General features: G+C 43.5%; 1 protein-coding gene across 5 annotated transcripts in view; it reads left to right on the forward strand.

Annotated features, from left to right (window-relative positions):
* Window positions 1-16,086, forward strand: part of LLGL2 (LLGL scribble cell polarity complex component 2) — a 128,898-nt gene that overhangs the window by 112,511 nt on the left and 301 nt on the right. For 3 of the 5 annotated variants that reach the window (XM_069752360.1, XM_069752361.1, XM_069752358.1), the window contains exons 22-26: window positions 134-165; window positions 555-605; window positions 6,122-6,164; window positions 8,118-8,179; window positions 15,916-16,086. The exon at window positions 15,916-16,086 is cut by the window's right edge and continues 301 nt beyond it. In XM_069752360.1, the coding sequence (XP_069608461.1) occupies window positions 134-165; window positions 555-605; window positions 6,122-6,164; window positions 8,118-8,179; window positions 15,916-15,923 (196 nt within the window). In that variant the 3' untranslated portion in view covers window positions 15,924-16,086. The remainder of the gene's footprint in view (window positions 1-133; window positions 166-554; window positions 606-6,121; window positions 6,165-8,117; window positions 8,180-15,915) is intronic. The other 2 variants (XM_069752362.1, XM_069752359.1) reach the window with 1 other exon arrangement.

Here is a 16,086-nt window from a genome sequence, read left to right on the forward strand (position 1 = left end):
CATGGAAGTGGCCAGTTTTCCACCAGCAATTGCTATGGTGTCATAGCATCACTCGTACATATGAAACCTGTGCTTAGTCTTTTGGAAATGCCAAATGGCCTGATAATATATTATTGGTTTACTGTCATTGCAGGATGCCCAGCAGGAGTGACTCTAGTACAGATGGTAAGAAACAAATTCTGAATTGTACCTAATTCCGATTATTACCCAGTCAGCTTGTCTTTTTTTTTTTTTTTTGTATATATATATACATTTCAGTGACTTGGTCTCCATAGAACCTGAATAAGTCAAATATGTGAAATTATATATATAATATATGTATTATACATATTGATTATATGGATTTTCTGCCATTAGGTAATTTCATAAGCATTAGAATCGGGGTGGGTATGACCGCTGGGACCTGGTCTTCTGAGAAGAGGGGTAAGACAGCTGGCCACACATTAATGGGATATTTGGTTGCAACGAAAGAAAGCCCCTGTAAATATAATTTTCTCACTGAGAAAAATCTTTATGTATCTTTATTTCTTAATAATTGTTTGCCCTTCTCTCAGCACATAGATCTCGAAGGCAGGTGATGGAGCATGCGTTGCTGAATGATGAGAGTGAGTATCCCCTTGTTACTGCTGCCACTGGAATGTAAAGGCATTTTAAGGATTTCAACAGTGTTGGAACTTGCAGTCCGCTGTAGTCTTTGATTGATTCCCAAGTTCTTATGAAAAAAAAATATATATATATATATATATATATATATATATAATTTTTTTTTTTTTTGTGCCATTGTCCATATTCCCAAGACGTAAAAAAAAAAAATTTGGTGTCTGGAATTAAGGTACAATTTTCCTTCAAATTAAAATATGGCATAACAATTTTTTCTATTACAATCATTACTGAAAATGTTCCTATATATAGATATTACTGTTAGATACTTGTTTTAGTGCGCCCTGGTACCGTATATACTCGAGTATAAGCCGACCCCCCCCTAATTTTGCCACAAAAAACTGGGAAAACTTATTGACTCGAGTATAAGCCTAGGGTGGAAAATGCAGCAGCTACCGGTGAATTTCAAAAATAGAAATAGATGCTCCATACCGTTCATTATGGCCCCATAGATGCTCCATATAAAGCTGTGCCCCATATAGAATGCTCTGCACCGTTCATTATGGCCCCATAGATGCTCCATAGAAAGCTGTGCCATATATAATGCTCTGCACCGTTCATTATGGCCCCATAGATGCTCCATAGAAAGCTGTGCCATATATAATGCTCTGCACCGTTCATTATGGCCCCATAGATGCTCCATATAAAACTGTGCCATATAGAATGCTCTGCACCGTTCATTATGGCCCCATAGATGCTCCATAGAAAGCTGTGCAATATATAATGCTCTGCACCGTTCATTATGGCCCCATAGATGCTCCATAGAAAGCTGTGTCCCATATATAATTCTCTGCACCGTTCATTATGGCCCCATAGATGCTCCATATAAAGCTGTGCCATATATAATGCTCTGCACCGTTCATTATGGCCCCATAGATGCTCCACATAAAGCTGTGCCCCATATAGAATGCTCTACACCGTTCATTATGGCCCCATAGATGCTCCATAGAAAGCTGTGCCCCATATAGAATCCTCTGCACCGTTCATTATGGCCCCATAGATGCTCCATAGAAAGCTGTGCCCCATATAGAATGCTCTACACCGTTCATTATGGCCCCATAGATGCTCCATATAAAGCTGTGCCACATATATAATGCTCTGCACCGTTCATTATGGCCCCATAGATGCTCCATATAAAACTGTGCCATATAGAATGCTCTGCACCGTTCATTATGGCCCCATAGATGCTCCATAGAAAGCTGTGCCATATATAATGCTCTGCACCGTTCATTATGGCCCCATAGATGCTCCATAGAAAGCTGTGCCATATATAATGCTCTGCACCGTTCATTATGGCCCCATAGATGCTCCATAGAAAGCTGTGCCCCATATAGAATGCTCTACACCGTTCATTATGGCCCCATAGATGCTCCATATAAAGCTGTGCCACATATATAATGCTCTGCACCGTTCATTATGGCCCCATAGATGCTCCATATAAAGCTGTGCCCCATATAGAATGCTCTGCACCGTTCATTATGGCCCCATAGATGCTCCATAGAAAGCTGTGCCATATATAATGCTCTGCACCGTTCATTATGGCCCCATAGATGCTCCATAGAAAGCTGTGCCATATATAATGCTCTGCACCGTTCATTATGGCCCCATAGATGCTCCATATAAAACTGTGCCATATAGAATGCTCTGCACCGTTCATTATGGCCCCATAGATGCTCCATAGAAAGCTGTGCAATATATAATGCTCTGCACCGTTCATTATGGCCCCATAGATGCTCCATAGAAAGCTGTGTCCCATATATAATTCTCTGCACCGTTCATTATGGCCCCATAGATGCTCCATATAAAGCTGTGCCATATATAATGCTCTGCACCGTTCATTATGGCCCCATAGATGCTCCACATAAAGCTGTGCCCCATATAGAATGCTCTACACCGTTCATTATGGCCCCATAGATGCTCCATAGAAAGCTGTGCCCCATATAGAATCCTCTGCACCGTTCATTATGGCCCCATAGATGCTCCATAGAAAGCTGTGCCCCATATAGAATGCTCTACACCGTTCATTATGGCCCCATAGATGCTCCATAGAAAGCTGTGCCACATATATAATGCTCTGCACCGTTCATTATGGCCCCATAGATGCTCCATATAAAACTGTGCCATATAGAATGCTCTGCACCGTTCATTATGGCCCCATAGATGCTCCACATAAAGCTGTGCCCCATATAGAATGCTCTACACCGTTCATTATGGCCCCATAGATGCTCCATAGAAAGCTGTGCCCCATATAGAATCCTCTGCACCGTTCATTATGGCCCCATAGATGCTCCATAGAAAGCTGTGCCATATATAATGCTCTGCACCGTTCATTATGGCCCCATAGATGCTCCATATAAAACTGTGCCATATAGAATGCTCTGCACCGTTCATTATGGCCCCATAGATGCTCCACATAAAGCTGTGCCCCATATAGAATGCTCTGCACCGTTCATTATGGCCCCATAGATGCTCCATAGAAAGCTGTACCCCATATAGAATGCTCTGCACCGTTCATTATGGCCCCATAGATGCTCCATAGAAAGCTGTGCCCCATATAGAATGCTCTGCACCGTTCATTATGGCCCCATAGATGCTCCATAGAAAGCTGTACCCCATATAGAATGCTCTGCACCGTTCATTATGGCCCCATAGATGCTCCATATAAAGCTGAACCCCATATAGAATGCTCTGCACCGTTCATTATGGCCCCATAGATGCTCCATAGAAAGCTGTACCCCATATAGAATGCTCTGCACCGTTCATTATGGCCCCATAGATGCTCCATAGAAAGCTGTACCCCATATAGAATGCTCTGCACCGTTCTTTATGGCCCCATAGATGCTCCATATAAAGCTGTGCCATATATAATGCTCTGCACCATTCATTATGGCCCCATAGACACTCCATATAAATCTGTGCAATATAGAATGCTGCTGCTGCAATAAAAAAAAATGACATGCTCACCTCTCTTGCTTGCAGCTCCTCAGTGTCCCGTCTCGGCGTCTCTCCGCACTGACTGTTCAGGCAGAGGGCGGTGCACACACTAATACGTCATCGCGCTCTCTGACCTGAACAGTCACTGCAAGAGGACGCGAAGACGTAGTGGCGCCCGGCGGGTGGAACGCGGACAGGTAATTATGACATACTTACCTGCTCCCGGCGTCCCTGGCTCCTTCCCCCGGACAGCTGGTCTCCGCGTGCCGCAGCCTCTTCCTCTGTCAGCGGTCACCGTTACCGCTCATTAGAGAAATGAATATGCGGCTCCACCCCTATGGGAGTGGAGTCCATATTCATAACTTTAATGAGCTGTACCATGTGACCGCTGAACAGGGGAAGAGCTGCGGCACCGAAGACCGTGGGACGGGTAGGGGGAGCGCCGGGACTAGGTGAGTATGCGACACGCTCTCTGCCCCTCACCCGCCGACCATGACTCGAGTACAAGCCGAGAGGGGCACTTTCAGCCCAAAAATTTGGGCTGAAAATCTCGGCTTATACTCGAGTATATACAGTATTTTTTTTTTATTCCATCTCAGAACGTACATCTAATCTATTTATTGCAGGTGAAAAGTGATTTCTACAGCGCCGATTTTATACTTTGGCCCGTACAATGGCAGAAATAACTTTGCCGCCTTTTTTCTGTGCAGTGAAACTAGAATGATGTTCTTAGAGGGAATTGAAGGAACACAAAGAGGCGTTATACCAATGAACAGCAATATCAACATGGTTAAAAAAAAAAAATATATATATATATATATATATATATATATATATATCTGTTTTACGTGATGTCACCGGGTAATCCTAACTGCTTATTGTTTGCCAGCCTTTTAACATTGTGCATGGGAATAGTGAAACACACATTGAATAATCAATCACCTGTAACATTTTTGAAATTTCCCGTGGAAAATGAATGGTAACTTGATTGCTTATGTTCAACCCCTCAGTCTTCATGTTAGACGCAGTGACCGAGATAATGCAGAAAAAAAACATGCACTGTTTAAATAGCCATTTTTATTCCTGATAGTTTTTAAATGTTTTTTTTTTATTAGAAGCAGACCATTTTTAGTTTAATGTAGGAGCTGTCTACACTGGCAGAGCCCTTGAGCTCGGTGATTGGCTGCAGCGGTGATGTGTGCTGTTGATATTACGTTCTTACTGGACAGCATAGGAGGGTCATTGCTATAGCTGGGAGGAGGGGGGGGGGGGCAAATACCATTTAATATACATGCCTTCCAGCAATTGCTTAACCCCATCTTAACATCTGACATACACATGTGTTTCATAATGGGAATGGTGTTCCTACATTTTGATGTATAGGTATGTCGTGGTGATCATGTGGACACCGGAGATGTTGCCTGCACAGTCACTGCCAGGAGCGCGGTTAAGGCTACTTTCACACTAACGTTTTTTGACGTACGTCGCAATGCGTCGTTTTGGAGTAAAACCGCATCCTGCAAAGTTGCCTGCAGGATGTGTTTTTTCTCCATAGACTTTCATTAGCGACGCATTGCGACATATCGCGACACGTCGCATCTGTCGTGCGATGGATGCGTCGTGTTTTGGCGCACCGTCTGCACAAAAAAAGTTACATGTAATGTTTTTTTGTGCGTTGTTTGCCATTTCCGACTCCGCCCCCTCTTCCCCGGACCTTACAATGGAGCAGCGGATGCGTTGTAAAACTGCATCCGCTGCCCCCGTTGTTCATTTTTTTTTCAGTTTGCGTCGGTACGTCGGGCCGACGCATGGCGACGGCCCCGTACCGATGCTAGTGTGAAAGTAGCCTTACTGACAAATTCCAAGTGTGTTGCAGTGGCCAAAAAAAAGGAATACTGGTGTTTAAAAATCAGCTATACGAAATGTTTTTTGTTTTTTTTAAATGGGGCATAAAGGGGCGATTTGGAAATTTTCTTTCCATATTTTAAACTTTTTACTGTATTTATTGGTAACCTTAGATTTGAATTTGTGATATGTAGAGAAAATTCCTGATCTCCTATGAACCCCAGCCACGGCCGACATGTGCCTAGACAGATGTGGGCTCTGTGTACAAGCCCGCTGGCATGTGACGTCAAGGTGTGAAAGCCATTGTTAGTATGCACCTACCACTGAATGACAGCTATCTGTGCACACTGTGCATAGGCAGAAAGCTGCCAATCACTCATGTGGGTTGGGTTATACAGACTCAGAATTCAGAGAACTGGTAGATCTGCAGCCAAAAAAATGGTGATTTTATCAAACCCATTAAGTGATACATTGCAGGAATCGGGGTCTCTGCCCCTAAATCTTGTTGCTCTCAGATGAGGTAACAAAAACCTGGTAAAAAATTCTAAGATGTAAACAAGATTTTTCTGACAGTAAATAAACATTTTAAATGATGGACTGAAAGTGTGAGAAGGTTGCAGAACTAGTTTCTATGGTGATTAAATAACCTTGTTATTAAATGCAATAACTGTTATCTCTACAGATATGCTGAAGGAGATCCAGAGTACTTTGGAAGGTTCTCGAACGTAAGTGGGAATGTATCTGTCTAAAACAAACAAACAAACAAAAAAAGTCACTAAAACGGGTACTCCATGATAGTCTGTACCGGACAGTTACGTCTGAACAGCATTTGGTACTGTGGTACCCCTAAGGCAAGGGTGGCGAACCTCAGACGCGTAGGTCCCTTACTGCCCTCCATGAACTTTTATCTGAGCGGATTCCCGAGCACTGCACTTCTTGGGCTAGCAGCTGTATTTTGACAGCCGCCGCACCATTAATTTCTTGCTCTGTGAGAAAAATATTTAGTATTGAGAGTCCTCAGTGGTTGATACCTTTTTAATGGCTAACTGAAAAGATGGTACCAAATTGCAAGCTTTCGAGACTACACAGGTCTCTTCATCGGGCACAGACTAAAAGAAATTCTGAGAATCCCATATTGCTCTGAGCGCACACGGATTGTTAACTACTGCATGATGAGGCGCATCGAATGAATGCCCGTGTCAGGATGTGCATTGAGGGCACACAATTTGCGCAGCCCCCGAAGTTATTATACCAATGATATGACTGGCATGCTTTATATATAACTTCTCCTTCTTACTATTCATGTGATATATCTTATTGTGTTATCATATGAAGGACTCTCTGCATATAATACTACTCTTTTATAAGGCACATTGGGGCTAGTAGAATCTCTGCAATATTTGTACATATCCATTGTCCTCTTCATCCTGTATTTGTGTGGTACTTCTGTGTCTAAGGCCTCTTTCACACGTCCAGATAATTCTGGTACAGGAGAAATCTGTACCGTAATTATCCGTGTCCGTGTGCTCACGTAGCACATCAGTGTGGCACACGTGCGGCAGCCGTGTGCCGCCCGTGTGCCGACTGAGGACCACACGGACCATGCAGGAGACAGCGCTACAGTTAAGTGCTGTCCCCTGCGTGCGGTGCTGAAGCCGGTATTCATCCCTTCTTCCCAGCAGCGTTCGCTGGAAAGAAGGAATGAAAAACTTTTTTTTTTTCTTTTCCCTTAAAAATAAAGTTTGTGCGTCCCCTCCCGCCTCCCATCCCCTGTGGCTTCCCCCCCGCTTGCCAGGAAATACTCACCAACACCCAGCTCCAGCGATGTCTCCTCCCAGTGCCGGAAGCAGGCCCTTTGTGAGCGGTCACGTGGTCCCGCTCATTAGTGAGGAATATGCGCATATTCGTCACTGTAATGAGCGGAAACACGTGACCGCTCACACAGGGCCTGCTGCCGGCGCTGAGAGGAGACATCGCTGGAGCTGGGTGTCGGTGAGTATTTCCTGGCAAGTGGGGGGTGGGGGGGGGGGGGGGGTGGGGGAGAGGCGCACAGGGGATGGGAGGCATTAGGGTATGCACAAACTTTATTTTTAAGGGAAAAGAAAAACAAAAGATTTTTCATTCCTTCTTTCCAGCGAACGCTGCTGGGAAGAAGGGATGAGTACCGGCTTCAGCACCACACGCTGTCTCTCCTGCGGGCGGTACGTGCACACGGAGGAGAGTGCACACTTCTCCGTGTGCACGTGTGCGAGACGTTTTGCGGACCGTGCTGCCGGAGAAAAACGGACATGTCTGTGTTTTCAACACGGACACACGGTCCGTGAAAACACGGAGACATGTGCATAGACCCATTCATTTGAATGGGTCTACGTGTGTCTCTGTCTCCGGTACGTGAGAAAACTGTCACTACACGTACCGGAGACACTGACTTGTGAAAGAGGCCTAAAAGACACTTATTTCTGGTGACTGGTGGAGGTCAGATGCCAGCCGATCACATATAAACACTTACTGTAAAAAAAAAAAAAAAAGGGGGGCTCTTGTTTAAACCCTCTGACTTTTCCTCTTTAAACCTGATGGACGCTTTTTTTGCCCAACCAAATTATGTCCCAAAAACCTATAGCTGTCATGTATAACTAGCAGTCATATCTTATCAGTAACTGTTACATCCTTCTTTGCAGGAGTTATGGAGAAAGAAACTCTCGCCAGATTGCTGTAGGAGGCAGGCTTAGTAATGGAGCAGGTATAGTATATATCATTATATAGTATGTATCAATCAATCACTCTGCGTTGTATTTAACTGTTAAAATTAGCTCTATTTTTATTAAACCAGTCTGGTTTTGGACTGTCTCTACATTGTATATACAGTGGGGGAAATAAGTATTTGATCCCTTGCTGATTTTGTGAGTTTGCCCACTGACAAAAACATGAGTCTATAATTTTAGGGTAGGTTAATTTTAACATCGAGAGATAGAATTTGAAAAATAAAGTCCAGAAAATCATATTGTATAAATTATATTCATTTATTTGCATTTTGCAGTGAGAAATAAGTATTTGATCCCTAGCAACCATTAAGGGTATGTTTCCACGGTCAGTAAATGCTGCGGATTGGACGCTGCATACAGCCGCAGCGGCCAGAAGTTACAGCATAGTGGATGGGCCTCCGGCGTCCCTGTGTATACGCACATGTGGTGCGTCTTTCTAAACTGCAGTATGTTAATTTATCTTGCGGAGATGTGTTGCGTCCAAAGCGCTGCCAATACTGACTGTGGAAATATATACCCTTAGGCCGGTTTCACACGTCAGTGGCTTCGGTACTTGTGGTGACAGTTTCCTCACGTACCGGAGACACTGACTCACGTAGACACATTAAAATCAATGTGTCTCTGCACATGTCAGCGTGTTTTCACGGACCGTGTGTCCGTTTGGAAAACACGGAGACATGTCAGTGTTCGTGGGAGCGCACATATTACACGGACCCATTAGAAGTCAATGGGTCCGTGTAAAATACATACCGCACATGGATGTTGTCCGTGTGCAGTCCGTGTGCCGTGCAGGAGACAGCGCTACTGTAAGCGCTGTCCCCCCCCCCGCGTGTGGTGCTGAAGCCCCATTCATTTCTTCTCTCCAGCAGCGTTCGCTGGAGAGAAGGAATGAATAATCTTTTTTTATTTATTTTTGTTTTTAAAATAAAGTTGCCGGTAATCTGCCCCCTCCCACCTCCTGTGCGCCCGCCCACCCGCTGGCATTAAAATACTTACCCAGCTCCCTCGGCGCTTGCATCCTCTCAGCTCTTCCTGTATGAGCGGTCACGTGGTGCCGCACATTACAGTGATGAATATGCGGCTCCACCTCCCATAGGGGTGGAGCCGCATATTCATTACTGTAATAAGCGGCACCACGTGACTGCTCATACAGGAAGAGCTGAGAGGATGCAAGCGCCGAGGGAGCTGGGTAAATATTTTAATGCCAGCGGGCGGGCGCACAGGGGGTGGGAGGGGGCAGATTACCGGCAACTTTATTTTAAAAACAAAAATAAATAATGAAAAAAAAGATTATTCATTCCTTCTCTCCAGCGAACGCTGCTGGAGAGAAGAAATGAATGGGGCTTCAGCACCAGATGCATGGGACAGCGCTTAACTGTAGCGCCGTCTCCTGCACGGTGCGTGTGGTACCCAGTCGGCACACGGGCGGCACACGGATGCCGCACGTGTGTCACACTGATGTGCCACGTGAGCACACTGACACGGATAATTCCGGTACCGGAATTATCTGGACGTGTGAGACTGGCCTTAGAGTTCTGGCTTCTACACATCAGTTAGAAGCTCCTAATCAACTCATTACCTGCATTAAAGTCCGCTGTCTTGCATAGTCAGCTCTATAAAAGACTCCTGTCCACAGACTCAATTTATCAGTCAGACTCTAACCTCTACAACATGGGCAAGAGCAAAGAGTTTCTAAGAATGTCAGGGACAAGATCATAGACCTGGACAAAGCTGGAATGGGCTCCAAAACCATAATTAAGATGCTGGATGAGAAGGAGACAACTGTTGGTGCAATAGTAAGAAAATGGAAGAAATACAAAATGACTGTCAATCGACATCGATCTGGGGCATCATGCAAAATCTTCCCTCATGGGGTATCCTTGATCATGAGTAAGGTGAAAGATTGGCCTAAAACTACACGGGGAGAACTTGTTAACCCCTTAAGCCCCAAGGGTGGTTTGCACGTTAATGACCGGGCCAATTTTTACAATTCTGACCACTGTCCCTTTATGAGGTTATAACTCTGGAACGCTTCAACGGATCCCAGTGATTCTGACATTGTTTTCTCGGGACATATTGTACTTCATGGTAGTGGTAAAATTTCTTTGATATTACCTGTGTTTATTTGTGAAAAAAACAGAAATTTGGCGAAAATTTTGAAAATTTCGCAATTTTCCAACTTTGAATTTTTATGCAATTAAATCAGAGATATGTCACACAAAATACTTAATAAGTAACATTTCCCGCATGTCTACTTTACATCAGCACAATTTTGGAACCAAAATTTTTTTTTGTTAGGGAGTTATAAGGGTTAAAAGTTGACCAGCAATTTCTCGTTTTTACAACACCATTTTTTTTAGCGACCACATCTCATTTGAAGTCATTTTGAGGGGTCTATATGATAGAAAATACCCAAGTGTGACACCATTCTAAAAACTGCACCCCTCAAGGTGCTCAAAACCATATTCAAGAAGTTTATTAACCCTTCTGGTGCTTCACAGGAATTTTTGGAATGTTTAAATAAAAATGAACATTTAACTTTTTTTCACAAAAAATTTACTTCAGCTCCAATTTGTTTTATTTTACCAAGGGTAACAGGAGAAAATGGACCCCAAAAGTTGTTGTACAATTTGTCCTGAGTACGCTGATACCCCATATGTGGGGATAAACCACTGATTGGGCGCATGGGAGACCTCGGAAGGGAAGGAGCGCCGTTTGACTTTTCAATGCAAAATTGACAGGAATTGAGATGGGACGCCATGTTGCGTTTGGAGAGCCACTGATGTGCCTAAACATTGAAACCCCCCACAAGTGACACCATTTTGGAAAGTAGACCCCCTAAGGAATTTATCTAGATGTGTTTTGAGCGCTTTGACCCACCAAGGGCTTCACAGAAGTTTATAATGCAGAGCCGTAAAAATAAAACAAAAAATGTTTCCCACAAAAATTATTTTTTTAGCCCCCAGTTTTGTATTTTCCCGAGGGTAGCAGGCGAAATTGCACCCCAAAAGTTTTTGTTCAATTTGTCCTGAGTGCGCTGATACCCCATATGTGGGGGGGGGGGGGAACCACCGTTTGGATGCATGGAAGGGCTCAGAAGGGAAGGAGCGCCATTTGGAATACAGACTTAGATGGAATGGTCTGCAGGTATCACAGTGCGTTTGCAGAGCCCCTAATGTACCTAAACAGTAGAAACCCCCCACAAGTGACACCATTTTGGAAAGTAGACCCCCTAAGGAATTTATCTGGATGTGTTTTGAGCGCTTTGACCCACCAAGGGCTTCACAGAAGTTTATAATGCAGAGCCGTAAAAATAAAACAAAAATTTTTTCCCACAAAAATTATTTTTTAGCCCCCAGTTTTGTATTTTCCCGAGGGTAAGAAGAGAAATTGGACCCCAAAAGTTGTTGTTCAATTTGTCCTGAGTGTGCTGATACCCCATATGTGGGGGGAAACCACTGTTTGGCCGCATGGGAGGGCTCGGAAGCGAAGGAGCGCCATTTGGAATGCATACATGGAATGGTCTGCAGGTGTCACATTGCGTTTGCAGAGCCCCTAATGTACCTAAACAGTAGAAACCCCCCACAAGTGACCCCATATTGGAAACTAGACCCCCCAGGGAACTCATCTAGATGTGTTGAGAGCTTTGAACCCCCAAGTGTTTCACTACAGTTTATAACGCAGAGCCTTGAAAATAAAAAAATCTTTTTTTTCCCACAAAAAATATTTTTTAGCCCCCAGTTTTGTATTTTCCCAAGGGTAACAGGAGAAATTGGATCCCAAAAGTTGTCCTATTTGTCCTGAGTACGCTGATACCCCATATGTTGGGGTAAACCCTTGTTTGGGCACACGGGAGAGCTCGGAAGGGAAGGAGCACTGTTTTACTTTTTCAATGCAGAACTGGCTGGAATTGAGATCGGACACCATGTCGCGTTTGGAGAGCCCCTGATGTGCCTAAACAGTGGAAACCCCTCAATTATAACTGAAACCCTAATCCAAACACACCCCTAACCCTAATCCCAACAGTAACCCTAACCACACCTCTAACCCTGACACACCAATAACCCTAATCCCAACCCTATTCCCAACTGTAAATGTAATCTAAACCCTAACCGTAACTTTAGCCCCAACCCTAACTGTGGCCCCAACCCTAACCCTAGCCCTAACCCTAACCCTAGCCCTAACCCTAGCCCTAACCCTAGCCCTAGCCCTAACCCTAACGGGAAAATGGAAATAAATATATTTTTTTAATTTTTCCCTAACTAAGGGGGTGATGAAGGGGGGTTTGATTTACTTTTATAGCGGGTTTTTTAGCAGATTTTTATGATTGGCAGCCATCACACACTGAAAGACGCTTTTGATTGCAAAAAATATTTTTTGCGTTACCACATTTTGAGAGCTATAATTTTTCCATATTTTGGTCCACAGAGTCATGTGAGGTCTTGTTTTTTGCGGGACGAGTTGACGTTTTTATTGGTAACATTTTCGGGCACGTGACATTTTTAGATCGCTTTTTATTACGATTTTTGTGAGGCAGAATGACCAAAAACCAGCTATTCATGAATTTCTTTTGGGGGAGGCGTTTATACCGTTCCGCGTTTGGTAAAATTGATAAAGCAGTTTTATTCTTCGGGTCAGTATGATTACAGCAATACCTCATTTAAATCATTTTTTTATGTTTTGGCGCTTTTATACGATAAAACTATTTTATAGAAAAAATAATTATTTTTGCATCGCTTTATTCTCAGGACTATAACTTTTTTATTTTTTCGCTGATGATGCTGTATGGCAGGTCATCTTTTGCGGGACAAGATGACGCTTTCAGCGGTTCCATGGTTATTTATATCTGTCTTTTTGATTGCGTGTTGTTCCACTTTTTGTTCGGCGGTATGATAATAAAGCGTTTTTTGCCTCGTTTTTTTTTTTTTTTCTTACGGTGTTTACTGAAGGGGTTAACTAGTGGGCCAGCTTTATAGGTTGGGTCGTTACGGACACGGCGATACTAAATATGTGTACTTTTATTGTTTTTTTTTAAATTATTTAGATAAAGAAATGTATTTATGGGAATAATATTTTTTTTTTTTTTTTTTCATTATTTAGGAATATTTTTTTTTTTTTTTTTTACACATTTGGAAAAATTTTTTTTAACTTTTTTACTTTGTCCCAGGGGGGGACAATACAGATCGGTGATCTGCCAGTTTGCACAGCACTCTGACAGATCACCGATCTGTCTGAAAGCAGTGCAGCGTTACCAAGTGCCTGCTCTGAGCAGGCACTTGGTAAGCCACCTCCCTCCCTGCAGGACCCGGATCCGTGGCCATCTTGGATCCGGGTGCAGCAAGGAGGAAGGAGGTGGGAGACCCCCGGAGCAACGCGATCACATCGCGTTGCTGCGGGGGGCTCAGGGAAGCACGCAGGGAGCCCCCTCCCTGCGCGATTCTTCCCTGCACCGCCGGCACATCGCGATCATGTTTGATCGCGGTGTGCCGGGGGTTAATGTGCCGGGGGCGGTCCTTGACCGCTCCTGGCACATAGTGCCGGATGTCAGCTGCGATAGGCAGCTGACACCCGGCCGCGATCGGCCGCGCTCCCCCCGTGAGCGCGGCCGATCGCCTATGACGTACTATACCGTCGGTGGGAATTAAAGCCCACCCCACCTCGACGGTATAGTACGTCATATGGGATAAAGGGGTTAATGATCTCAAGTCAGCTGGGACCTCAGTCACCAAGAAAACCATTGGTAACACATTACACCGTAAAGGTTTAAAATCCTGCAGCGCCCACAAGGTCCCCCTGTTCAAGGAGACATATGTGCAGGCCCGTCTGAAGTTTGCCAATGAACACCTGGATGATTGTGAGTTATTGGGAGACAGTGCTGTGGTCAGATAAGACAAATATTAGTCTTTGGCATTAACTCAACTCGCCGTGTTTGGAGGAAGAGAAATTCTGCCTATGACCTAAAGAGCACTGTCCCCACTGTCAAGCAAGGAGGTGGAAACATTGTTTTGAGTTGTTTCTCTGCTAAGGGCACAGGACTACTTCACCGCATCAATGGGAGAATAAATGGAGTCATGTACTGTAAAATCCTGAGTGATAACCTCCTTCCCTCCGCCAGGATATTAAAAATGGGTCATGGCTGGGTCTTCCAGCAAGACAATGACCCAAAACATACAGCCAAGGCAACAAAGGAATGGCTCAAAAAGCACATTAAGGTAATGGAGTGGCCTAGCCAGTCTCTAGACCTTAATCCCATAGACAACTTATGGAGGGAGTTGAAGCTTCGAGTTGCCAAGCGACAGCCTCAAAATCTTAAAGATTTAGAGATGATCTGCAAAGAGGAGTGGACCAAAATTCCTCCTGACGTGAGCAAACCTCATCATCAACTACCAAAACCCGTCTGACTGCTGTGCTTGCCAACAATGTTTTTTCCACCAAGTATTATGTCTTGTTTGCCAGAGGGATCAAATACTAATTTCTCACTGCAAAATGGAAACAATTTTTTATAATGTATACAATGAGATTTTTTGGATTTTATTTTTGATATTCTCTCAATGTTAAAATTAACCTACCCTTAAACTGTTCATATCATTGTCAGTGGGCAAACTTACAAAATCAGCAAGAGATCAAATACATATTTCCCCCACTATAAATCAAACAAAAAACAAAATAATGGTGTACTCCTTTGGATTAACTTCTGGATATGTTGCCTAAGCGGTAATAAAAGCGCTTATATCATGGAGCAGGTTTTTTTTCTTTGCCTTATGTCAAATGCGTAAGCTATAATGAAAACCATGTTTGGTTACACTGTTAACATACTTTTTTTAAAGGGAATCCGTCAGTAGGACCAACCCTCCTAAGCAGTCTACATGGACATGCAGATCACAGGAAGTTGAATACAATGATACCTTGATATCTACGATACTATGTCTTATTCCAGAGAAATCCATGTTTTTTGTTCTATTTAAATGAGCTGTTAGACTATGGGCTGGACACTGAGAATCTGCCTCCAGAGCTTATTAGAAATCAAAGGTAAGTTACCAGTGTGATGTGTAATGGCCGCTCTCTGCTCTCCTGATCTCAATGCAGAGCTGTGTGTGATTATCCCTGACACATCTGCAGATTCCTCTTGGTGTTTCAGCCTTCAGGCACCCAGTATTGCAGTGTTACAGTGCAGCAGAGCTGTGAGAGCTGCAGCTGCTAATATGTTTGAGACAAAGTTCAGTTCTACTTTTCTGTGTTGGTTACATGTCTCACACTGGTAGTACTTCCCTTCATTTATAATGAGCTCTGGAGGCAGAATCTAATGCAAATCAATGTTCGGCCCAATAGCCTGAAACAGCTCATTTAGATGTAAGAAAAACATGGATTTCTCTGGAATAAGACCTCTGATTGCAAATTTCAAGCTATTCTTTTATTCTGCTTCCTATCGCCTACATGTCCATAACGCCTGCTACATCTTACTGACTGATTCCCTTTAACTATGCTTTTGTGCTTTGGTGATGATTTGTAACGATTCCTTAAAATCACAAGATTCTTCTGGGCTGTCACTCCATGATTTTTTTGTGACTGCTTTTATGTGATTGGAGTAAACTTGTAGTTTTTTTTTATTTTTAAGTTTATGTATTTTAAAATGATCTTTTTGCGTGAAATTTAGTTAAAAATATGAAATTGTGTATTGTCATCAAGACTAATCTGAATTTACCCTTTTTCAAAGCAGAATGACATTCCTCCTGACACGCTGATGTTTTTGGGTTAACCCATTGTGAATACACTACTGACTGGAGGCCCTTGGACTAGAGCAAGCTACAAGACAATGCTTTTCTCCATGGTTTGGACTATGTGATCATATAGCCTCCATTCTGCACATGTCTCTTTAGCTATTCCT

Source organism: Ranitomeya imitator, chromosome 2 (assembly GCF_032444005.1).
Source record: "Ranitomeya imitator isolate aRanImi1 chromosome 2, aRanImi1.pri, whole genome shotgun sequence".
NCBI classification, from domain to species: domain Eukaryota; kingdom Metazoa; phylum Chordata; class Amphibia; order Anura; family Dendrobatidae; genus Ranitomeya; species Ranitomeya imitator.